Source organism: Mobula hypostoma, chromosome 1 (assembly GCF_963921235.1).
Source record: "Mobula hypostoma chromosome 1, sMobHyp1.1, whole genome shotgun sequence".
Taxonomy (NCBI): Eukaryota; Metazoa; Chordata; class Chondrichthyes; order Myliobatiformes; family Myliobatidae; genus Mobula; species Mobula hypostoma.
Genome location: NC_086097.1, coordinates 182,916,908 through 182,942,172, shown reverse-complemented (window position 1 = coordinate 182,942,172; position 25,265 = coordinate 182,916,908). Strand labels below are relative to the sequence as shown.

General features: G+C 47.4%; 1 protein-coding gene across 1 annotated transcript in view; it reads right to left on the bottom strand.

The window, feature by feature from the left end:
* sspo (SCO-spondin) overlaps positions 1 to 25,265 on the bottom strand; it is a 334,645-nt gene that overhangs the window by 208,172 nt on the left and 101,208 nt on the right. Inside the window, exons 48-58 of the mRNA XM_063050934.1 lie at positions 22,487 to 22,651; positions 20,597 to 20,776; positions 18,079 to 18,201; positions 13,560 to 13,689; positions 11,387 to 11,512; positions 10,421 to 10,512; positions 9,531 to 9,722; positions 8,634 to 8,804; positions 7,480 to 7,732; positions 1,877 to 1,923; positions 1,410 to 1,574 (exon numbers count right to left, since the gene is read on the bottom strand). Of these exons, the coding sequence (XP_062907004.1) occupies positions 1,410 to 1,574; positions 1,877 to 1,923; positions 7,480 to 7,732; positions 8,634 to 8,804; positions 9,531 to 9,722; positions 10,421 to 10,512; positions 11,387 to 11,512; positions 13,560 to 13,689; positions 18,079 to 18,201; positions 20,597 to 20,776; positions 22,487 to 22,651 (1,644 nt within the window). The remainder of the gene's footprint in view (positions 1 to 1,409; positions 1,575 to 1,876; positions 1,924 to 7,479; positions 7,733 to 8,633; positions 8,805 to 9,530; positions 9,723 to 10,420; positions 10,513 to 11,386; positions 11,513 to 13,559; positions 13,690 to 18,078; positions 18,202 to 20,596; positions 20,777 to 22,486; positions 22,652 to 25,265) is intronic.

Here is a 25,265-nt window from a genome sequence, read left to right as displayed (position 1 = left end):
GCTTATGATGGAGCTGGCTGAGTTTACAACTTACTGCAGTTCTTTCTGATCCCGTGTAGTGTCCCCCACCCTCCCACTCCCATACCAGATGGTGATGCAATCAGTTAGAATGCTTTCCACAGTACATATGTAAAAGTTTGCGAGCGTCTTTGATGACATACCAAGTGTCCTCAAACTCCTAATGAAATATATCCACTGTTGTACCTTCTTTGTAATTGCACCACTATGTTTTTGGAGATGTTGATATGCTGGAACCTGAAACTGCTCACCGTTTCCACTACTGATCCCTTAGTGAGGATGGCTGTGTGTACTCTCAACTTCCCCTTCCTGAAGTCCACAGTCAATTCCTTGGTCTTACTGATATCGATTGCAAGGTTGTTAAGATACCACTCAACCGGCTGATCTATCTCACTCTTGTACAATTCCTTGTCACCATCTGAACTCCTGCCAACAATAGTTGTGCCATCAAGCAAATTTATAGATGGTGTTTGAGCTGTGCCTAGCCACACAGTCATAGGTGTAGAGAGAGTAGAGCAGTGGGCTAAGCATGCATCCTTGAGGTGCACTAATGTTGATCATCAGTGAGGAGGAGATATTATTTCCCATCCACAGTGGCTGTGGTCTCCCAGTGGGGAAGTCAAGGATCCAGCTGCAGACAGAGGGACAGAAACCCAGGTTACAGAGGCTTGGTAGTTCAGGTTACTTCTTGGGGCTGAATCCTGGAACAACCATACTGCTGGAATTCCTAAGCCATATAGACACGGACTTCTGGAAAGTTGGGCCTTAAACATCAGCCTTGTCGTGAAACTGAGCAACACTGAGTTCTTCCTAACCCCCTCCCCACACCCTCATCCAGTGGTTGGGATCTCACTGCTCTGTCTAACCTTCATTACCTCAGAAAGCAGCAAACACTATCAAAGACCCCTCCCACCCCAGATTCTCTCTTCTTCCCCTTCCCAATGGGGAAGACACATCCCAGCAGGCTCAAGGACAGCTTCTATCCCACTGTTACAACACTATTGAACAGACCTCTTGTAGGCTAATTGGGAACTCTTAATCTTACAATGTACATCAAAGGACATGCATCTAAACTAAGAAGGGGCAAGTTCAAAGGGGATACAGTAATTGGGGCAAGTTTAGTTTCAACAGAGTGGTGGTGCCTGGGAGTTGGTGGATGCAAAAATGATACAGGCAGGCATTCAAGAGGCTCTCAGATATGCACATGAATGTGCAGGAAATGGAAGGATATGGACATTATGTAAGCAGAAGGGATTAGATTAGTCAGTTATATGATTGCTAATATAATTGGTTAGGCACAACATTGTGGGCCGAAGGCCCGGTTCCTTTGGTCTATTTGACAATAATAAACCTATTTAATTCCAGATCACTGACTGCTTCTTCTGACCCACCTTCACAGAGCTGCAGACTGCAGTGGTCGGTCTCTATCCGGGAGCCCTGACAATCTCTGCCTCCAGCACTGGGGACCCTGGGCACTCGGTACCGGTGTCTGGATCCAACATCACAGGTCTTACTGCAGGGACTCCAGGCTGTCCACTGGCTCCAGACACAGTCCACTGCAAAACACCAGGAGGAACCAATGGGTCAACAGTCTGACAGAGCAGTACGGGGAAGTGGACAGGCAGAGAGGAGGGTGGGGTGGTAGGAGGGCAGGCTAGATGGGATGAAGGTGTGGGGAAGGGAGGATGAGGGAGGCAAGAAGAAAGTTGCAGAAAAGTGAGAGTGGGAAGGTTTGTGAAGGAGGACAAGAGGGGGTGAGAGCTGGGAGCAGGAGAAAGGGCTGAGGGGTGGGAGTGTAGATGGAGGTGTTTAACGGTGCACTCAGTTACCCTGTAAATCCAGTTACTTGGGTCAGTACCTGCACAGGGCTTGATCCCACACACCATCTCTCCAGACTGACAGGTACTGCAATAAAACAGCAACAATGAGAAGTGAGGTATTGGGAAGAGTTAAGAGTCACAACAGTGCTCCGAGTTCAGCTGCTGTATAGGGAGACACATCAGAATCAGGGCAGAGAGAACTGGGGTATCGGGTGGGAGCAACTGGAGTTGCCGAATCTGGAGATGTTAGACCAACACAATCTTCTGAATCAGGATCTGCCATTTTTCCTAATCTGGAGACGCTGAAAGTGAATGGTTTTAGTAGGCTGCACGTAACAAGACATGTGTACTGACTCCATGTGGGTTTGGTCGGATAACCATGATGGAAAAATGGTTGGAAGTTAACTAAAAGCTGGGAATGAATAATCTGGGTCATGTCAGATTAATAGACAGAAAGGAAAAGGATGGGATCAGTATAAAAACACTAAATGACCTCAGTCAGAGTCATACAGCACAGAAACAGGCTGAACTCATCCATGCAGACCAAAGTGCTCGTCTGAGCTCGTCTGATTTTCATGAAATTGGCTCCGACCCCTAACATATCCTATCCATGTACTTTTTCCAAATGTATTTTAAATGTTGCTATAGTACAAAATAAATAAATAATGCAAATGAAGAATAAAAAACTGTTCATGGACCATTCAGAAATCTAATAGTGGAGTTGAAGAAGCTGTTCTTAAAGCATTGAGTGTGTGTCTTCAGGCTCATGTACCTCCTCCCTAATGGTTAGCAACATGAAGAGGGTATGTCCTGGATGGTGAAAGGCTCGAAAGATGGATTCTACCTTCTTAACGACGTTCTCAGTGGTGGGGAGAGTTGTGCACATGACAGAACTGTCTGAGTCTACAGTCTCCTGTGATCCTGTGCAGTGACCCCTCCATACCAGGCTGCATTGTAAACAGTCAGAATACTCTCCACCATACATCGCAGAAATCTGGTGACAAACCAGATCTCCTCAGGTTCCTAATCAAGTAGAGCCTCTGGTGTGCCTTCTTCAAGACTGCATCAATATATTGGACCACAATAGATCCTCTGAGATGCTGATACCCAGGAACTTGAAGCTACTTACCTTTCCTACTATTGACATCACCCCTTCCCCGTGAGTACAGGTGTGTATTCTGACAGCTACCTCCCCCGTGAGTACAGGTGTATATTCTGACACCCCCCCCCCCGTGAGTACAGGTGTGTATTCTGACATCACCCCTTCCCCGTGAGTACAGGTGTGTATTCTGACAGCTACCTCCCCCGTGAGTACAGGTGTGTATTCTGACACCACCCTCCCCCCCCCCCGTGAGTACAGGCGTGTATTCTGACACCACCCCTTCCCCCGTGAGTACAGGTGTGTATTCTGACACCACCCCTTCCCCCGTGAGTACAGGTGTGTATTCTGACACCACCCTCCCCTTGTGAGCACAGGTGTGTATTCTGACACCACCCTCCCCTTGTGAGCACAGGTGTGTATTCTGACACCTACCTCCCCCGTGAGTACAGGCGTGTATTCTGACACCACCCCTTCCCCCCGTGTGTACAGGTGTGTATTCTGACACCACCCCTTCCCCCGTGAGTACAGGTGTGTATTCTGACACCACCCTCCCCCCCCCCGAGAGTACAGGTGTGTATTCTGACATCACCCCTCCCCCCGTGAGTACAGGTGTGTATTCTGACATCACCCCTCCCCCCGTGAGTACAGGTGTGTATTCTGACACCACCCTGCCCCCCGTGAGTACAGGTGTGTATTCTGACACCACCCCTTCCCCCGTGAGTACAGGTGTGTAGTGTGACACCACCCCTTCCCCCATGAGTACAGGTGTGTAGTGTGACACCGCCCCTTCCTCGTGAGTACAGGTGTGTATTCTGACACCACCCTCCCTCCCGTGAGTACAGGTGTGTATTCTGACACCACCCCTTCCCCCGTGAGTACAGGTGTGTAGTGTGACACCACCCCTCCCCCATGAGTACAGGTGTGTATTCTGACACCACCCTCCCCCCCGTGAGTACAGGTGTGTATTTGGCACCATCCCTCCCCCATGAGTACAAGTGTGTATTCTGACACCACCCCTCCCCCATGAGTACAGGTGTGTATTCTGACACCACCCCTTCCCCCATGAGTACAGGTGTGTAGTGTGACACCACCCTCCCCCCCGTGAGTACAGGTGTGTATTCTGACACCACCCCTTCCCCCGTGAGTACAGGTGTGTAGTGTGACACCACCCCTCCCCCATGAGTACAGGTGTGTATTCTGACACCACCCTCCCCCCCGTGAGTACAGGTGTGTATTTGGCACCATCCCTCCCCCGTGAGTACAGGTGTGTATTCTGACACCACCCTCCCCCCCGTGAGTACAGGTGTGTATTCTGACACCACCCCTCCCCCCGTGAGTACAGGTGTGTATTCTGACACCACCCTCCCCCCCCCCGAGAGTACAGGTGTGTATTCTGACACCACCCTCCCCCCCCCCGAGAGTACAGGTGTGTATTCTGACATCACCCCTCCCCCCGTGAGTACAGGTGTGTATTCTGACATCACCCCTCCCCCCGTGAGTACAGGTGTGTATTCTGACACCACCCTGCCCCCCGTGAGTACAGGTGTGTATTCTGACACCACCCCTTCCCCCGTGAGTACAGGTGTGTAGTGTGACACCACCCCTTCCCCCATGAGTACAGGTGTGTAGTGTGACACCGCCCCTTCCTCGTGAGTACAGGTGTGTATTCTGACACCACCCTCCCCCCCGTGAGTACAGGTGTGTATTCTGACACCACCCTCCCCCCCGTGAGTACAGGTGTGTATTCTGACACCACCCCTTCCCCCGTGAGTACAGGTGTGTATTCTGACACCACCCCTTCCCCCGTGAGTACAGGTGTGTAGTGTGACACCACCCCTTCCCCCATGAGTACAGGTGTGTAGTGTGACACCGCCCCTTCCTCGTGAGTACAGGTGTGTATTCTGACACCACCCTCCCCCCCATGAGTACAGGTGTGTATTCTGACACCACCCTCCCCCCCGTGAGTACAGGTGTGTATTTGGCACCACCCCTCCCCCATGAGTACAGGTGTCTATTGTCCCCCCGTGAGTACAGGTCTGTATTCTCCTGAATTCCACAATCACGCCCTTTGTCCTGCTAACATTGAGTGCAGGATTGTTGATGTGACACCATTCCAATAGCCAGCCTATCTCACCGCCGTATCACCATCTGTGATTCTGCCAACAACAGAGAAGTCATTGGTGAATTTATAGATGGTGCCTGAGTTGTGTCTAGCCACACAGCCATGGGTGTAGAGAGAGTAGAGCCACAGGGTAAACACATACCCTTGTGTGCATGTGTTGATTGTCAACAGGGAGGAGACGTTATTACCAATCCGTATAGACTGTGGTCTCCCATGAGGAAGTCAAGGATCCAGCTGCAGAAGGAGATACAGAGGGCTAGGTTGATAAGCTTGGTAATTAGTACTAGAGGGATGATGGTGTTGAATGGGAAAAAAGATGGAGGAAGAGGAGAGTTAAGATGGGAGGCAGCTGAGAGGGAGACAGAGAGAACAGTGCTGGATTATGTTAAGTAAAAGAGGAGAGAAGAGAACCATTAGAGGAGAAGGGAGAGGTGAATAACTGTAGGAAATTGTCAACGTTTCAGGCCAATACATTGTCCATTTCTTTCCTCCCAGTGGCATTGCTTGATCTGCAGTTTGTACGCAGAATCTAGCAACTGTGGTCTCCTGTGTGTCCTGTAATGGTCTGACTGATGAGAAGATCAGCGTGTCAAAAGCCATCTTCACCAAACCTGTCCACCTGTGATGCCACTTTCAGTGAATTACATGGTGCCTCTGCTCTATCACACTCCTCAAGACACTACTTTTCACTGCAAAAGTCCTACCCTGGTCTGACTCCCCAAAGTGCAACACTGCACTCTTATCTGAATTTAAAGCCGTTTACCTCTCCTTAGCCTACTTACCTAACTGATCAAGAGTTTTAAATAACCTTCTTCATTGTCTATGGCTTTTTATGATGTACACTGGCAAAACAGCAGATTGTGGTGTATTGTGGCTTTCTCTTAGCCAGAGACTGTTGAATAACTGGAATACACTGTTGAGAAGAGTGGCAAAAGCTGGGTTGTTGACAACTTTTAAGATGCATCTAAACAAGCACTGGAACCAACTGAGTCCAAGTGCTGGAAGGTATCTTTAGTACAGCTGGCTGGCTGAGTAAGGACCAAAAAATTATGATCAGCATCGATAAGGTGGATTTGGCAGAGGGTTAGGATCTTTGACCATAAGATACGTTTTGGGGGGAAGATTGAGAAGAGGCAATGTTCATTAGGGGATGCAGTTCTAAAAGGTTACAAGGACAGTGTGATCAGAGAGGCAGAAGTGATGTGAGGTGTCTAAGAGCTGCAACATGATTTACACTTATACTCAATACCCCTGCCCCCTCCCCTGCTCTTATTCTTGTGTTGGACAGTGCAGTTCCTTTCTGATGGTGATGCTGGAGAAGATGCGCTCTGTGTCTGATCATAGGAGTGTGTAATTAGACAGTGCGGAGGGAGCTTCATTCTGTATCTGATCCCAGGAATGTGTGATTGGACAGTGCGGAGAGAGCTTCACTCTGTGTCTGATCCCGGGAGTGTAAGATTGGACAGTGCAAAGGGAGCTTCACTCTGTGTCTGATCCCAGGAGTGTATGATTGGAAAGTGCAGAGGGAGCTTTACTCTATGTCTGATCCCGGGAATGTGTGATTTGACAATGTGGAAGGAGCTTCACTCTGAGCTTTACTCTGTGTCTGATCCCGGGAATGTGTGATTGGACAGTGCGGAGGGAGCTTCACTCTGTGTCTGATCCCAGGAGTATATGATGGAATGATCCGGAGGGAGCTTCAGTCTGTGTCTGACCCTGCAAGTGTATGATTGGACAGTGTGGAGAGAGCTTCACTCTGTGTCTGATCCCGGGAGTGTAAGATTGGACAGTTCAGAGGGAGCCTTACTCTGTGTCTGATCCCGGGAATGTGTGATTTGACAATGTGGAAGGAACTTCACTGTGTCTGATCTCGGGAGTGTAAGATTGGACAGTGCAGAGGGAGCTTCACTCTGTGCCTGATCCCAGGAGTATATGATGGAATGATCTGGAGGGAGCTTCAGTGTGTCTGACCCTGCAAGTGTGTGATTGGACAGTGTGGAGAGAGATTCACTCTGTGTCTGATCCTGCAAGTGTGTGATTGGACAGTGTGGAGAGAGCTTCACTCTGTGTCTGATCCCAGGAGTATATGATGGAATGATCTGGAGGGAGCTTCACTCTGTGTCTGATCCTGGGAGTGTGTGATGGGACAGTGTGTAGGGAGCTTCACTCTGTGTCTGATCCCGGGAGTGTGTGATTGAACAGTGTGGAGAGAGCTTCACTCTGTGTCTGATCCTGCAAGTGTGTGATTGGACAGTGTGGAGGGAGATTCACTCTGTGTCTGATCCCGGGAGTGTGTAATGGGGCAGTGCAGAGGGAGATTCATTCGATGTCTGTGGGGAAAGGAAATGGGAGCAGAGGGGAGATGGGACCCTTAGAGTAGACGGAACGATGCCCCATGCAGGGTGAAACACACTTACCAGTTGTTACAGGAGTCCTGGGGAAGGCTCAGGCCCGGCTCCAGCCACTGGCCCTGATGGTAGCAGCTGCATTCCTGCGGTGTTACACAGGAGCCATTCTGCAGCATCAGGCCCTGCGCACAGTAACAGCCGTCATAACACTGTGTGGTACATTCCACTGCGGCGGCCAGGTCCTGACAAGCACGTGGGCATGCTCCCCCGGACTGTAAACACTCCTCTATGCTACGATACGTCATTCCTTCCGGGCAGAGCTCTGGAAAACGAACAGTGAGTCAGAAGCAACAGGTAACGTAGGCAGGAGGAGGTCGGGGCAGCCCAAACCTTATCCTCCAGTATGACATCCCAGTTACCATACCCCCCTCCGCCCCCCACTGTTACCCTATGGACCACTCCCCAGGCTCAGAGTACAGGGATGTCCCTTTAGAACAGAGATAAGGATTCACCACCTTCAGTCAGAGGGGGGTGAATCTGTGGAATACATTGCCCCAGATGGCTGTGGAGAATATCCCAACAGGTCAATTTAAGGCAGAGGTTGATATGTAAGAGGGATATGGGGACAAAGTAGGGAACAGGGCTGAAAAGAAACAGCCCTGATTGAATGATGGAACAGACTCAATGGGCTGAATAGCCTAATTCTGTTCCTTAAGGTCTTCTCTGCTTCCTTTAATGGTATTTTATCTGGGTCTGGTGACATACTCACTTTTGTTCTGTATGCTTATTAACACTGTGTTAACTAAATACAAAGATTTTCATTGTATACATGACCTTGGTATAGGTGACAATAACAATTTACCAATTTATTATTTCCATGAATTCATATTCCTCTCTAACTGCAACACCTACATAATTTTGTTATGATGCAAAGTATTCACTTAGGTCCATAATTATGCCTTTCGACTGTCAGCTTTCTGTCACCGGGGGCCCCACATACGCCACTGTTACACATTTCTCCACATTGTTCAGCTTTTTCAAGATCTTACTGCCAAAATATTTTGACTCACACTCTTTACCCTCTTATTCCTTCTAAAACACTGGGTACCTCTGAATGTTGGAGGAGGAGAGCAGATTTCTCCTGGATGATTACAGGACAGTAATCCATAGTCTCAGTATTTTAATAAATTCAAGATTTAACAATTTGGTGCAGGCTCTCTTACTGTCACAGGGTTGAGTGTTACAATCTCGTGTCTGGATATAAGGTCCTGTACAGTGGACCCCTCCATCAACTGCCAGTGGATTCATGCAGCTTCGATTTCTGGTCTGGACTCCTGAATTACAGAGGGAGCTGCACTGGGACCAGTGACTCCAGGAATTCCATCCCACTGCCACTGGAAAACACAACACAGTGCCTCTCGTAAACTCAGTGCAAAGACACCGAGCTTCCAACAATGGTGACCAACAGGCAAGAGTTCAGATCAGTTTCCTCCCCATCCATCTCACCATCTTCTCACCCTATCCATCAATCCTTCCCCATCTATCACTCATTCTTCAACCCACCTTCCCTCCCCATCCCTCACCCTCCCTCCCCTTCTCTCCCTATCAGTCATTCCTTCCCCATCCATTTTTCACTCCTCAATCCACCCTCCCCCCATCCCTCACCCTCCTTCCCCTTCTCTCCCTATCCATCATTCCCTCCTCATCCATCACTCTCTCTCCATCCATCTCACACTCTCTCCGCCGATTTTCACTGTCTCACAGACTCTCCCAGTCAGCTTGGGCTCATCTCTCTCATCATTTCTTCCGTCCCTCCTTCCCATGCACTTCTTCCATTCTTCTTCCCGGCATCCCTTTCTCTCTCTTTTACCAGGTGGCCTCACACTAGATACAAACAGTGCACACAGACACCCCCACACCCACCCTGAGCAGTATCGACACTCTCGTAACAAACTCCCACCTGCACAGGGCTGTGTAGCACACTGATCCTCCCGTACACCCACCCTGCGCAGTATCAACACTCTCGTAACAAACCCCCACCTGCACAGGGCTGTGTAGCACACTGATCCTCCCGTACACCCACCCTGCGCAGTATCAACACTCTCGTAACAAACCCCCACCTGCGCAGGGCTGTGGAGCACACTGTTCCCCCTGTACACCCTCTCCTGAGCAGCTGGATTCAGCCCCACCAGGGCCACGGCACCATCGGAAGCGCTTCCTCAAGGAAATTTCATCCTCATCATGAAAGCAGGTCCGACTGCAGGGTGACCACAAAGACCACTCACTCCAGCCTTGGACAGAGACCTCGGTATCTGAGCAGACCACAGGAGAGAGAGAAAATTAAAACTGTGGCAAGAAGGAGGGAGTGAGGAAGAGGCCCGGGGAGGGAAGGTGAAGAAGGCAGTGAAGGTGGGAGGGAGACAGAGGCAAAGTGAAGAAAGGAGAACAATGTCGAGCTGAGGAAGAGAGCAATGCAGCAAATAACGATGGAGTGAGAGAGACAGAGAGAGGAACCAGAGACCAGGTGAGATGGGTATCGAGAGGGAGAGAAGGGTAGAGACAGACAGCATCGGAAACTGGACTAGGAAATCAACATACAAGGGAAAGGAAAGGATAGCATGAGCGAGCAATAGAGTGATGGAGTCAAAAGCAAACACAAAGTCAGAGGGTGTGGGGAGGGAGAGCAAATTGGAATGAAGTGGGCGAGGGAGGGATAAGGGAGAGTGAAAGACAGGAGGGAATGGGATAACTAGGGAAGAAACAGATGATGAGAGGGAGAGAGGATCTGAAAAAAAGGGGGAGAGGGAGGCAGGAAGAGAATACTGGAAAGGGAGAGAGGGGGAATGAGGGAATGACTGAGAAGGCCACAGTGACGGCCAGCCAAGTGTGGGGATAGGGACACAGGAGAGTGCAGATTCTGGAATCTGGAGCAACACTCAGTCTGCTGGGGATAAGGCAGGTTTCTATCAACACTCTGACGCGATCACTCCCAGAAGTGACAAACGCTTACCTGGGTGGCACACAGTGTGACAGCCCTGAACTCCCACACTGTCCCCCACACAAGGGGCACCATCGTTTGAGACAGTGGGATTTGTTGGAGACCTGCGAGTAAAGCACACATGATCCAGTGAGTCTTATGGGACAGCAAAGCAAAAGAACACATTCCTGGGAAACCATGTGATCCAGTGCACTCACTCTGGAATCAGAGGGTCATTGGGAGGAATATCTGTCTTGTGGAATCCCTACAACATCATAACTTGATGAGACCGCCCAAACCTCCAAGCAAACCCATGAATAGAGTAAGTGCAGAAGGAGAGTTGGATAAGACAGACTGTATTCTAAGCACAAGAGATGCTGCAAATCTTGAGCAACACACACAAAATGTTGAAGGAACCCAGTAAATCAGGCAGCATCTATGGAGGGGAATAAACAGTCCAACATTTCAGGCCAAAACCTCTTATCAGTACCCCAAAACTTCAGGGGGCAGGTCCACAGTTTCCTAAAACTGACAACACTTGTAGAAAGGACAGTGCAGAAGGAAGTTGACGTTCTCCCCATGACCGCATGGGTTTCCTCCAACAATCCAAGGACACATTGGTTGGTAAGTTAATTGGTCATTGTAAATTGTCCCGTGATTAGGCTGGGGTTAAATTGTAGGTTGTTGGGTGGCACTGCTCAAAGGACTGGAAAGGGCCTGGACCACACTTATCACAATAAATACATAAATACGTGCCCATGATACTACTGCAAGTGAGCTTTTCATTGCACTTGCGTACACGTGTGCTCGTGCATAATGACAATCAACTCAACTTTGAACAAGCAGAGAGTGAAGGGATGTTCACACAGATGGTATTAGTGTAGATTGGCATCATAGTTGGCACGGACATGACAGGCTGAACGGCCTGTTCCTGCGCACTACTGTACTGTGTTCTGTGTTCTATGTCCGGCTTTACGTCATGAAGAACATTGTTCAAACCTGTATCGCTCCTGAAATCCAACACCACACCGAGGATAGCAGGGAGTCCACGATGACCAAGCAGACCAGCCACAATCAGTGGAACAAAGCGAATCATCACAGACCAGGTGGCCCAGCTGACAGACACTGTTGGCAGAACAAGTCAGGCATTAGCAGCACAGGACATCACTAAGCAAAGCACAAATATAATGGCTGCTTTGGAGGGGATGATCAGGGCGTCACGGGAAGGGCTGGGGTTCAGCTATTGTGGTTGAGTTCAGATCAGAGTTAAAGTTAGGGTGCTAACTTGCAGATTGCAGACAAATACCCCTTCCCTGTTTGCCCCCAATATAACTAGTCTCACTGGATCACCATGCATTTGGCCCATGTCATTAGAGATTGAGGTTATGTTGGATGGTTTAAGAGTCCCAAAGGAAGGTGTGCACGGTTGGAAGATCAGTTTCACTTCTTCAAACAAACAGAAGCAGGATCAGGCCTGAGTTCTTCCAGCATTTTGTATGTCTTACTCAGGCCTTTCAACACTTTGTGCCTCTTCTGCCACACAGTAAAATTGTGGCTGATCTTTTATCTCAGTACCACATCTCTTCAGATCCTGTTGCTCCTCTAATATCCAAAAATATATTGACCTTTGTCGTGAATATAGGATCTGAGATTCCACTCTTCTTGGGAAGAGAATTCCAAAGATTCATCATCCTCTAGATGAAGAAATTTCTTCACCCAGCTAAAATGGCCTATAGATTATTTTGAGAATGTGACTGTTTTGGACTCCTCAGCCAGAGCACTCATTAGTCCTGCATCAGGTTCTGTGACACCCCCTTGTAGCTTTAAATCAGAAGCTACTCACTTCTCACTCTTCTAAACTCAAACCCACCCATAATCTCTAATTTTGTTTTGACTTTCTACTGGCCTATGGTAGTCCATATACATTGCATCCACTAAACATTCTAAACCTCAAAGTGAGGTTTAGAAGACAGATCCTAGAGATATATAGGTCAGGGACCCAGGGTGATTTTGATAACTGGTTGTGTGGTAAATAGTGGTAAGGTTGGGATTAAAGGATTAAAGTAAAGGATTAGTGTCATCACTTCCAATGGATTCCCAGTACAATAATGACTAACACAAGGGGGCAGAATTTTAAGGTGATTGGAGGAAAATATGGAAGGGATGTCAGAGATAATTTTTTTTTTTTTTTTTTACAGAGAATGGTTGGTGCATGTTACGCATTGCCAGGAGTGGTAGTAGAGGCAGGTACATTAGGGACATTTAAGAGACTCTTAGGTAGGTACATGGATTATAAAAAAAGTTATATAGGAGGGAAGATTTAAGTTGATCTTAGAGTAAGTTAAAATGTCGGCACAACATTGTGAGCCAGAGCCTATACTACGCTGTGCTGTACTTGTCTACGTTCCTTATAGTCCAACATCTCACCAAACACAGATGTAAATTAACAGGTCTGTAATTTCCTTATCTTCTGTTTCTCCCTTTCTGACATAGGAGTCACATTTGAAGTTTTCCAATCCACCAGTATCCAACTGGATGTCGTTGCGTTTTGGTGTATTGCAGGGACATGTGCTGCTTTGGATGTTATTTGTTATATACATTAACAACTTAACAAACATGTATATAGGAGGTATGGTTGGTGAGTTTGCAGATAACTTGAACATTGATGGTGTTGCTGATGAGGACAGTCACAAGTCAAGGAACGGTATTGAGCAGCTGGTAAATTGGGCAGAGCAATGGTAAATGGAGTTTAATGAGAGTTGATGAGACTGTTAGCAGTAAGACAATGAATGATAGGACTCCAGGGAGTATTGAGAATCAAAGAAACCTCGGTCTATAAATCCAAAGAACCTCAAAGGCAACAGTGGAGGTAGATGAAGAGGTGAAAGTGCATGTGGATACTTGTGGTCAATAGCTGGGGAATTGAGTAGAAGATCAGAGAAGTTACAGAACAACTTTGAAAACCCTGGTTAGACGACAGCTGGAGAATTGTGTAAAATTTAATAGTCGCACTTTGCGAAGATGTGACTGCACTAGAGAGGGTGCAGAGGAGATCTGCCAGGATGTGGCCAGGGATGGAGCGTTTTAGTTGTGAGGAAAGACTGGATTGGCGTGGTTTGTGCTCCTTGAACAGCAACCTTTTCTGAGGAACAAGATGAGAAGAATTTGTTACCAGCGACTGCAATTATTGATTACGATGACTTCTCCAGGTTGGTAGCTCTCAGAGTTGAGATGGCAGCGACACATGGTGACATTCACACAGTGCTGGTCCTGAAGGAATAGGTTCTCAGGACATCGGCAACCTGGAATAAACAAACTGAGGGTAAAATCCTGCTAAACTATTCAGACCCTTGTGCTGCGCAAACCCCGTGAAGTCCCAGCAAGGAGCCAGTTGAGGCCCCAGCAAGAGACTAGTTGAAGAACTCAGTGAGGGACCTACTCAAGAATTATATTTGTGGTTTTCTAAGGGAATCAGCACAGAGCAGATTACACAGTCGAGTGGAAGGCACAATCATATATTGAAGGGAAACGATCAGTCCAGAAAGCAGAACAGACAGGAGGCTGAAAGAAACACACAGCTAAACTGTAAAATTAATCTGAAAGTAGTACATGGTGACATATACAAGTGTTGATAATAAATTTACTCTGACTGAGTAAGGCAGATGAACTGAGGATTGATCAGTGTCGATGAATACGATATTGATACCACCAAAACAGACAAAGCTGAAGTAGGGCAGGACTGGGCAGGGCATCGAATCTTCAGGCGTCCATGCATGTGTGTGTGTGTGTGTGTGTGTGCGCGCGCGCGTGTGTGTGTGTGGGGGGGGGGTGTAATTAAAAATGATGGTGGCAGTGTGATGTCCATCAGCGTGGTAATGATACAGGATGTCCTAGAAGGCTCTTCATATGATAACGCATTGGTAAGGTCGAACTTAAAAAGAGATCGGGAAGGGTCACTGGGAGGAGTGGGGAACATGAAATATCACAGCCTAATAAAAGTCCCAAACAATTTTTATATTAATGGCAAGAGGATAACCAGAAAAAGAACAGTGTCCTTTAGGGACCAAAATAACAACCAACGTGTGGAATCAGAGGCTGGAGGTGAAGTCTTCAGGGAATCTTTCCCATCTGTATTCAGCAAGGAGAAAGTCATTGTAGTTAGACTTCAGGGTGGGATAGAGTGAAATTCAATAACATAATGCATTAAAAAGGAGGAGCTATGAGTCTCCTGTTAGGCTAAATGCAGAATAAATCCTTGGAGCCTGATGAGATTTATCTCAGACCACAGTGAGAGACAAGGGAGGAGAATGCTAGGACCCTGACAGAGATATTTAACTTTTCCCTGGCCATGGATGGTGTGACTTGTCCTTAGGGGACAGCAAGGATAAACACAGTAGCTACAGCTTGTTGTATGGAAGTTAATGGAAACATTTCTGGGGGATCAGGTAAAATCTACACTGGGAAACTAATTAAAGGCAATCAGATTGGCTTTACCACAAGGACATGATACAGTCACAAAGTAATACAACATGGAGACAAGCCTTTCCTATCCATGTACATATCCAAATATCTTTTGAATATTGGTATTGCACCTGTCTCAAATATTTCTTCAAGCAGTTTATTCTGCACACTGACCATCTCGGGTGAATGTTGCCCTCGGGACCCCATTAAATCTTTCACCTATTACCTTAAACCTATGGCCGAGCCGAGGAAAAGGAGTGCATTCACCTGATCTATACCCCTCATGATTTTATACACCTCTGTCAGGTCCTCCCTGAATCTCCTATGTTCCATGGAATAAAGTCTAACCCTACCCAACAACTCACTAAAATCATGCCAACGTCCTTCTAGATATTCTCTGCATTCTTTCCGGTTTAATAATGGCTTTCCTATAACAGGGTGACTAAAACTGTCCACAATACTCCAAGTGCAGTCTCACTGTGTTTGAAAAAATATGTTGCTGGGAGAAATGTGGTTGAAATATTCTACATAAACTTCAGTAAGACCTTCTTACATCTGTGGTAGGCAAACTCCCTGGACGAGTGGGCATGGCTTATGGGGAAAGGTAAAGTGAGCTAGAGTTTTTCTCTTTGGAGCAAAGGAGGATGAGAGGTGACTTGACAGAGGTGTATAAGATGATAAAAGACATTGATAGAGTGGACAGCCAGAGACGTTTTCCCAGGGCAATTGCTAGTATGAAAGGATATCATTTTAAGATGACCAGATAGAAGTATATGGGGAATGGTAGAGGTGTTTTTCCGTTGTTTTTTTTTTTTTTTTTTACACAGAGTGGTGGGTGAATGTAACACACTGCCAGGGTGATGGTAGAGGTAGATACATTAGGGCCACTTAAGAAACTTTGATATAGGCACATGGATGAAAGAATAATAGAGGACTATGTGGGAGGAAATACTTTGATTGATCTTGAATAGGTTAAAAGGTTGGCAGAACATCATGGGCGAAAGGGCCTTTATTGTGCTGCACCGTTCTATGTCCTATGGAACATGATCTCACATAGAAACTGGTCTAGGTTAGAACCACCTAGTAAATCTCCTTTGCACCCTCTTTGAAACTTCCACATCCTTCCTATAGTGAAGGGACCAGAACTAAACACAATACTCCAAGTGTGGTCTAAGTAGAGCTTTATAGAACTGCAACACACCTATATACCTCACACCTCTTGAGCTTAATCTCCCAACTCATGAAGGCCAACACACCACATGCCTTCTTAACCACCTGATCAACTTGCAAGGCACCTTTGAAGGATCCATGGATATAGACCCCAAAATCTGTCTGTTCCTCCACGTTGCCATGGAATATGAGGCAGACTGGCAAATTTGATCTAAGAATGGTAACTATAAGGAGGAAGAAGGTGATGATAAAGGGCTATCTTGGCAATTAGAAGCTTGTGACCAATGATGAATGATTGGGACTGGTGTATAGTCCTCACTATTTGTCATATACACTTGGAAATGAAGAGAGGAGGGACAATCACAAAGACAACAGCCAGATTGGCGATGGTGTTGACAATTTTCACTTTTACTTTTGTTCATGATTATAACTTTCCCTGTTTCAGTCTGTAAGCAGCTACATTTCTCTTCACTAATCTACACTTAGGTACAGCTGTAAACCTGCTCATTAATGCAAATATCTAATGGGCCAGTCATGTGGCAGCAACTCAATGAATAAAAGCATGCAGACATGGTCAAGAGGTTCAGCTGTTGTTCAGACCAAACATCAGAATGGGATAGAAATGTGATCTCAGTGACTTTGACTGTAGATGATTGTGGTACCAGGTGGGATAGTGATCGCACTACTGATCACCTAGAATTTTCACATACCACAGTCTCTATTGTTTACAGAGAATAGTGCAAAAAACAAAAAAAAATCATCCAGTGAGCAGCAGTTCAGTGGATGAAAATGCCTTGTTAATGAGAGAGATCAAAGGAGAATAGCCAGACTGGTTCAAACTGGCAGGAAGACAATAGTACCTACGTGTTACGACAGTGGTGTGCAGAAAAGCGTCTCTAAACACATGACAGGTTGAATTTTGAAGTGGGTGGGCTACAGCAGCAGAAGACCACGAACATACACTTAACGGCCACTTTATGAGGTACATGAGAGTTTTTACAGTCAGCTTTTGTTTTAGAACATAGAACATAGAATAGTACAGCACAGTACAGGCCCTTCGGCCCACAATGTTGTGCCGACCCTCAAACCCTGCCTCCCATATAACCCCCCACCTTAAATTCCACCATATACCTGTCCAGTAGTCTCTTAAACTTCACTAGTATATCTGCCTCCACCATCCGTGATCACTCATACTCCTCCTTTCCCCTCTCAGGGAATTGCCTGTCCTCCTTAGCCGAATTCTAGCCTGCTCCTAGCCCTCAGTCCTACCACCTACACTTTGGTATAGGAGGTCCACCAGGCTGATCTGGGAATGGAGATTTGTCTCATGGGGAAGTTGAACAGATTCTACTCATTGGCATTTAGAAGAACTGAAGGTGATCTTACTGGAACATACAGTACATAATCATTGGGATCTCAGATAGGGTAAATACAGGAGGACGTTTACCCTCATAAATGAGCGTGGGACTGCAGTGGTAGACTCAGGATAAGAAAACATATGAGTAAGACTAAGATGAGGAAGAGTTTCTTCTCTCAGTATTCCTGGCCCAAGAGGATGAAACTCTGAAAATATTCAAAGCTGAAATGGTTGACTTTCAATCAGGAAAGGGATCAAAGATTATGGGGAAAGATGAGAGAGTGAATATGGAGAGTTGGACAGTTGGATCAATACTGGCCCAGGTTTGAGAGCAGAACATGCTTGTCTTGGCATTGATTACGTCTCCCCTCGAGTTTCTCTGCTCTGGTGGTAACAGTATCATCCCCTTGGTCTCCCCATAATATTGGGTGTTGTTGTTTGGGAAACTTCTTGTCTTTGGATGTGAGGAGGTGACAATGTCATCCATGAGAGGAGACAGGGTAAGGTTAGGTAGTACAAATTGGTGGATAATGGCCTGATGGTCCTGACCTAGAGGAGAAGAGGACAGCTCTGTCAAGAGGAGCCACTGTCTACACATCTGAATTTGGGTTAGAAACACATGGTTCCATTCCACCTCAGTTCAGCTGCCTTAGTGGAGGGGCTCTGGTCTGTGATTACTGAGGATGCAGTTGGCAAATGTTACCTGGTCTGCATGCTGAGGTACAGTTTGTGAACGAGCTCTGGCCCTGACAGGTTAAAGGGCATGTTTCCAGTCCCTGGTGCTCACATTCATCCGCAGAAACGTAAACCATCTCAGGACCACAGTCTGAAAGAGGACATAGACCAAGAACTGTTTAGAACTCTAACTCCAATAAAAAGATTTGGAAAGAAAGAAAGAACTCTAACTCATGCAAGGCATCCCATCTAATAAGCTGATGAAATGTCCCATTTTGGCTTTTAGCTGGGATAATTAGCAGGATCTGAAACCCCAGAGTGACTTCACCGTATGTGAATAGACTGCCTCAATTATTTCTCCATTGACTTTCTTCACCAAAGTGTAGCCACCCTTTCAATACTTCTGCACAGAATTTCACCACCATTTCCTTTCCCTTGATAACTTTTCTCCACTCAGCACTCCACATTTTCTCAGCCTTGATCCTCCCGCTGCTGCAGTCGGAGATTCCCACCTGCTTCAGAAGGACGACAATCATACCAGTGCCCAAGAGGAGCAGGGGGAGCTGCCTCAAAGACTATCACACAGTGGTACTCACATCTACTGTGATGAAGTGCTTTGAGAGGTTGGTCATGGCCAGAATCAGCTCCTGCCTAAGCAAAGAGCTGGACCCACTGCAATTTGCCCATCGCCACAACAGGTCTACAGCAGATACAATCCCACTGGTTCTCAGTTCAGCCTTCAACCATCTGGACAATAGTAATACCTAAATCAGGCTTCTATTTATTCATTATTGCTCAGTGTTCAACACCATCACACGCTCAGTCCTAATCAACAAGCTCCAAAACTTGACCTCTGAACCTGGATCCTTAACTTCCTCATCGGGATACCATCACCCAGGACATGTCTCCTTCTCATTGCTACTATCAAGGAGGAAGTACAGGAGTGTTAAGACACACACTTAGTGTGATTGGAACAGTTTCTTCCTTTCCACCATCAGATTTCTAATCAACAATGAATCCACGTACACTACCTCACTTTTTTTTCCATCTGTTTTTGCACTACGTAACTTAATTTTAAATATATTACATATATATATTTCTTATTGTAATTTACAGTGTGTTTTTGTATTGCACTGTACTGCTGCCACAAAACAACAAATTTCACAATATACACCATTGATATTAAACTTGAATCTGATTCTCCCATATTTCATCTCTCATTGCGAGAGCTATCCCAAGTATTTTCCTTCCTGATGGCGCTTCCCAAAAACACCTCTGATTTCCAACTTCACAGGTTTGATCCTCTCACTTCTGCTCTGTTGGTTTTGGTTCAGATCGTACCATCGCACAAAGCAGCACCAATCAACGCACAGAGGTCTCACCAACTGCACTGGGGCACAGAGAGATCTCGCCAACCACACCAGTGTGCTAACTCTAGCAGAAAGCAGAGACCTCGCTGACCACACCAGTGCACGAGACGTCACTGACTGCACCAGAAAACGGACACTCACCAGCTTTTCAGGGATGCAAAGAACTCACCCACCGCACCAGGACACAGGGACCTCACCGACTGCACCGGCGCAAAGAGAACTCACCCGCCGCACCAGGACACAGGGACCTCACCGACTGCACCGGCACAAAGAGAACTCACCCACCGCACCAGGACACAGGGACCTCACCGACTGCACCGGCGCAAAGAGAACTCACCCACCGCACCAGGACACAGGGACCTCACCGACTGCACCGGCGCAAAGAGAACTCACCCACCGCACCAGGACACAGGGACCTCACCGACTGCACCGGCACAAAGAGAACTCACCCGCCGCACCAGGACACAGGGACCTCACCGACTGCACCGGCGCAAAGAGAACTCACCCGCCGCACCAGGACACAGGGACCTCACCGACTGCACCGGCGCAAAGAGAACTCACCTACCGCACCAGGACACAGGGACCTCACCGACCGCACCGGCGCAAAGAGAACTCACCCACCGCACCAGGACACAGGGACCTCACCGACTGCACCGGCGCAAAGAGAACTCACCCGCCGCACCAGGACACAGGGACCTCACCGACTGCACCGGCGCAAAGAGAACTCACCCGCCGCACCAGGACACAGGGACCTCACCGACTGCACCGGCGCAAAGAGAACTCACCCGCCGCACCGGACACAGGGACCTCACCGACTGCACCGGCGCAAAGAGAACTCACCCGCCAGACCAGGACACAGGGACCTCACCGACTGCACCGGCGCAAAGAGAACTCACCCACCGCACCAGGACACAGGGACCTCACCGACTGCACCGGCGCAAAGAGAACTCACCCCCCGCACCAGGACACAGGGACCTCACCGACTGCACCGGCGCAAAGAGAACTCACCCACCGCACCAGGACACAGGGACCTCGCCGACTGCACCGGCGCAAAGAGAACTCACCCACCGCACCAGGACACAGGGACCTCACCGACTGCACCGGCGCAAAGAGAACTCACCCACCGCACCAGGACACAGGGACCTCACCGACTGCACCGGCGCAAAGAGAACTCACCCACCACACCAGGACACATGTGCCGGTTACAGGACTCTGTGTCCATCCAGGAGCCTAAACATGGTAAGCCTCCATTCTTCGGTGGGGGGTTGACGCACTGACGGTGACGGAATCGCACACCACCCCCGCACTTGGCATTGCACGCTGACCACTCAGTCCAGCTGGACCAGCTGCCATTCACTGCCAGGGAACAAGATCAACTATCAGTTACCACTGGAACCAATCACAAAACCCTTCCCCCGACATTGAACAGGACGAGATCATTCAGCCCATCGTATGAGACACAAGAACAGGATTGATCCAGGTGAATGAACATAGTGGGGCTCCATGACTCTGTGTTCGTGTGTTTACTTCAAAGCAGGATTACAGGTAAGACAGATGAATTTAGAGCCAGGGATCTCGAGGTGGGACGATAATACCACTACAGATCCTTGGTTGAGCGAGGGACAGGGCGTGACTGCCTGATCAGTGTTCCAGGGTTCGGATGTTTCAGACATGGTAGGGAGGGACATACAGTGGGTGGGAGAGGTACACTACTGACGAGAAAGAATGTCACAGCTGCACTTTGACAGAACATCCTAGAGGGCTCATCCATTGAGGCCATGAATTGAATTTATTACTTACATCCTTCATGTACATGAGAAGTAAAAATATTTACATTATGTCTCCATCTAAATGTGCAATGGGCAATTTATAGTAGTGTGTGTGGAGTTCAGGAAAAAGAAAGGTGTAGTCACGTGAGGTTGTACTATAGGCCTCCCAATAACCAGCAGGAGGGAGACAGACAGGTAGACAGATTATGGAAAGTGATAAAAGCAATAGGGCAGTTGCAGTGAGTGACATTTGTCTCCCTAGTATTGACTGGGACTCCCTCAGTGCTGAGGGCTTGGAGGGGACAGAATTTGTAGGGTTCATCCAGGAGTATTTCTTAACACAGTATGTAGATTGCAAACCAGGAAGGGACCATGAGAGAGCTTATACAGGAAAATTAATCTAGCTATGTAATTGGAGTTTCAGTGGGACAGCATTTGAGAATATTGAATTATAACTCTCTAAGTTTTCAGATAGTTAAAAGATAAGGATAAGACTGGACCTAAGGAAAGTGCTAAACTGAAGAAAGGTATAATTGGATAGGAGCTGGGAGAGTCAACTGTGAGTGGCCGTTATTGGATAGGTCCACATTTAACATATGGGATTCATTTAAAAGCCAGTTGATTAGAGTTCATGGATCAGCATTTAGACATTTGAGGCTCCTGGTGTGATCATCAGCTGGTCCACATGATCCAAAATTTTGCTGCTTTTATATTGAACTTGGAGGAAACTACAATTTCTGTCAGTAGCACAGAACCTGCCTCAGGGAAGACCATTGCTCCCTTGCTCATCCCCTTACAGGAAGGATGCGGACAACTTGGAGGGGGTGCAGAAGAGATTCGTTAAAACTCTGCATGGATTAGAGAGTTTGTGCTACAGGAACAAGTTGGATAAACCTGATTTGGAGGCTGAGGGGAGACCTAATAGAAGTTTATTAAATGATGAGAGGCATAGATAGGGTAGAGAGCCAGAGTTCTTTTTCCAGGGTGGAAATGTCAAGTACTAGAGGACATTTAAGATTAGAGGGTTACGTTTAAATATGATGGGTAAGGCAAATTTTTTCCCCTTTACACAGAAACTGGTAGATGCCTGGAATGGACTGCAGGGATGATGATAGAAGCAGATTTGACAGTAATGTTTTAGAGACTGTTAACTAATAACCAACCAACACATCCAGAGACAGCTCGACCTCTGCCAGCTCTATGTGTTATAGCCCTTTCGCCCCAAGCACAACTTCAGTAACATAGTCATACAATGTGACCCTCCCCTCTGGGACCCATGGCTCCCCCACACCCTCACCTGGGCAGGCCTGCTTGAAGCAAGCTCGGGTATCCCACAGTGTGAGGTTACACTTTCCGCCAGGGAGTTCAGGCCGCAGCACCTCTCTCCGCCGGAACATCGCCCCGAGGCTGCAGCTCTGACTACACGCACTCCACGCTGTCCACAGCGACACCACACAGTCCACTGTCAGAACAAATACAAGTGTTAAACAGCAGCCTGAGCCCCTCACCCCACGTCTGTCCACCTTACCTCTCCCACTCACATTCGGTACGGAGAGAATGCTACACTCTAGGGGTGGCTTCTGAACACAAAGATCATTTGGACAGGTACATGGATAAAAATAGTTTGGATGGGCACCTTAGTCAGGACCAGTTGGCCCAAGGGTCCGATTTCGGCGCTGTATGACTCTATGGCAATGTTAACCTGAGCCCGTTGTCTGCCCAAGGTGAGTTTCCTGGATGTTTAATGGGCTAATTCCCATCCTTCCATTGACACCTGGTGGTACCACAGGTGGTCTGGCTACAACAGTGCCTATTGTGAGAGCTTGCCGTGCATGGATTGGCCGCTGTACCTCCCCAGCAACAGTGACCAATGTCCACTAGTAGGAACTGTCATGGACAGAAGAACTTTGGGACGTTCCAAAGGAGCCTAGAAATATCCATCCCATCTCTAACCCTACCCAATGGAAACCCCACAACTCAGTCTCCTGTTTTATGGTACAAACCCAGTGAATATTATCTACACCACTCCTACTGTACCTTAGCCCCTCACCTCATTACATCAGAAACCCCTGCTTACCAGGCTCTCAGCACTGTCAATTGACACCCAAACCCTAGCCCAATCCCCAGCTAATAATCCTCAGGCTTGGACTTCCCAACTCTGATCACCAGAACTCGATCCCAAATCAAGTCCCTGACCTCTGACCTCCCAACTTCCAATACTCTTCAGACTGGACATTAGCCAGTGGTGTTCTTTGGTTTAAGGTGTGACGAAAAACCAAGTTATCAGAAGATGATGTTGATGAGAGAGATAAGTGAGACAATGGAGCAGAATTCAGAAATGTTAATGAGAGACGAGAGAGATTAATGAAAAGAGACACAGTTCCGAGTATTGTCAGGCCGGTTGCTTTGAACCTGAACTGTTTGAAGTTTGATGGACAGGCGATACCCTAGCAGGGGGATAAAAGGAACAGGTTCGCTAAGGCAAGACAGACACCACGAGATCACGAGATAACGAGACCGTGGAAGTGCGGTGTGCCCCCACAAGTTGGTGGGAGTTTTGGAGGTCTGGTCGCGGGACCGACCATAGATGCACAGGGTGAAAAGGTACGATCAGCGGGAACCTGGTGTGTGTGTCCGCCCTTGCCTGGGTGCCGGGTTCACCACGGAAGAACGAACGTATCCGGAACGGAGGGGTCACAGTCGGTGACCTCAGAAGACATTAAAAGGGCTCGCGCCGAAAGCTAACTGCGAGGAACATCAAAGGTCTGTGAATCGAAATTTGCATTCGCTCTCTCTCTCTCTCCAACGGCACAACAGCGATTACTGCGAACTGTACTCAGCTGAACTGAACTCTGTGTCACTTGAGACTGATCATTTTACCCCTAGACTGTGATAGAGCTTGTTTGATTCCTATTATCCTAGTTCTGTGTACATGTGTGTTTTACCATTGCTAACCTGTTGCATTTATATCCTTACTATTAGAGTACTGTGTTACTTATTTCTTTAATAAGACTTTCTTAGTTCCAGTAATCCAGACTCCAATGAAGTGGTCCATTTCTGCTGGTTTGGCAACCCAGTTACGGGGTACATAACAAAGGGCATTAGTGACGATACAGCAAATTAGTGAGTCTCACAGCAGTGGTAGGTAAGTTATTGGAGAGGATTCTTAAGGACAGGATTTACTCTTATTTGGGAAAATATAGGCTAATTAGAGAGAGCCAGCACAGCTTTGTGTGGGGCAAGTCATGTTTACTAACGAGTTATTTTGAGGAGGTGATGAAGATAATTGATAAAAGTAGGGCAATGAATTTGACAATGTCTCTCATGGTTGGCTGACCCAGAAGATGAAGGCACATGGGATCCATGGACACTTGAAATTGTCCTGGCCATACAGGACACAGGGTAGTAATGAATGGGGTGTTTCTCTGACTGCAGGGCTCTGACCAGAGAGGTTGCCAAATAAATTATTTTTAATAAAAATGTCGATAAACTGGTAAGTGTGCAGACGACACAAAATTGATGAAATTGTAGGTAGTATAGTAGATTGCCAAAGGATGGAATGGGATGTAGACCAATTGGAAATATGAGTAGAGAATCTCTGGGAGATCAAGTGTAAGAGGACGGAAAATGGCAGATTAGGAGCATTGATGTACAGTGGGATCTCAGGGAGAAAGTCCAGAGTGCCCTGAGAGTGGCAATGCAAGTAGATGAGATGGTCATGAAGGAGTATGGCATGCTTGCCTTCATTGGTCAGGGCACTGAGTGTAAAAGTACACCACGTCTGGAACACTGTGTGTAGTTCTGGTCAATGCATTTGTCAAGCCTTGCTGTAAATACGTGAGTGCACCAGAATCCTCCAGGCTCCGATGTTCCTCCTCCCCTGACTATTCATTGATCGTTTTCACCTGTGCCTTGTTTTATTGGTCTATTTAAGTTCCCTCTGTATTGTTTGTCTTTGCCCAGGCTTGTGTTTACCTACATTGTGTGCAGTGATTCTTGAGTACTAGCCTGTGTTCTCTGATAACCAACCCACAAGAAAAGATTCGTTGTTCAATTCCTAGCTGTCTACATGATAT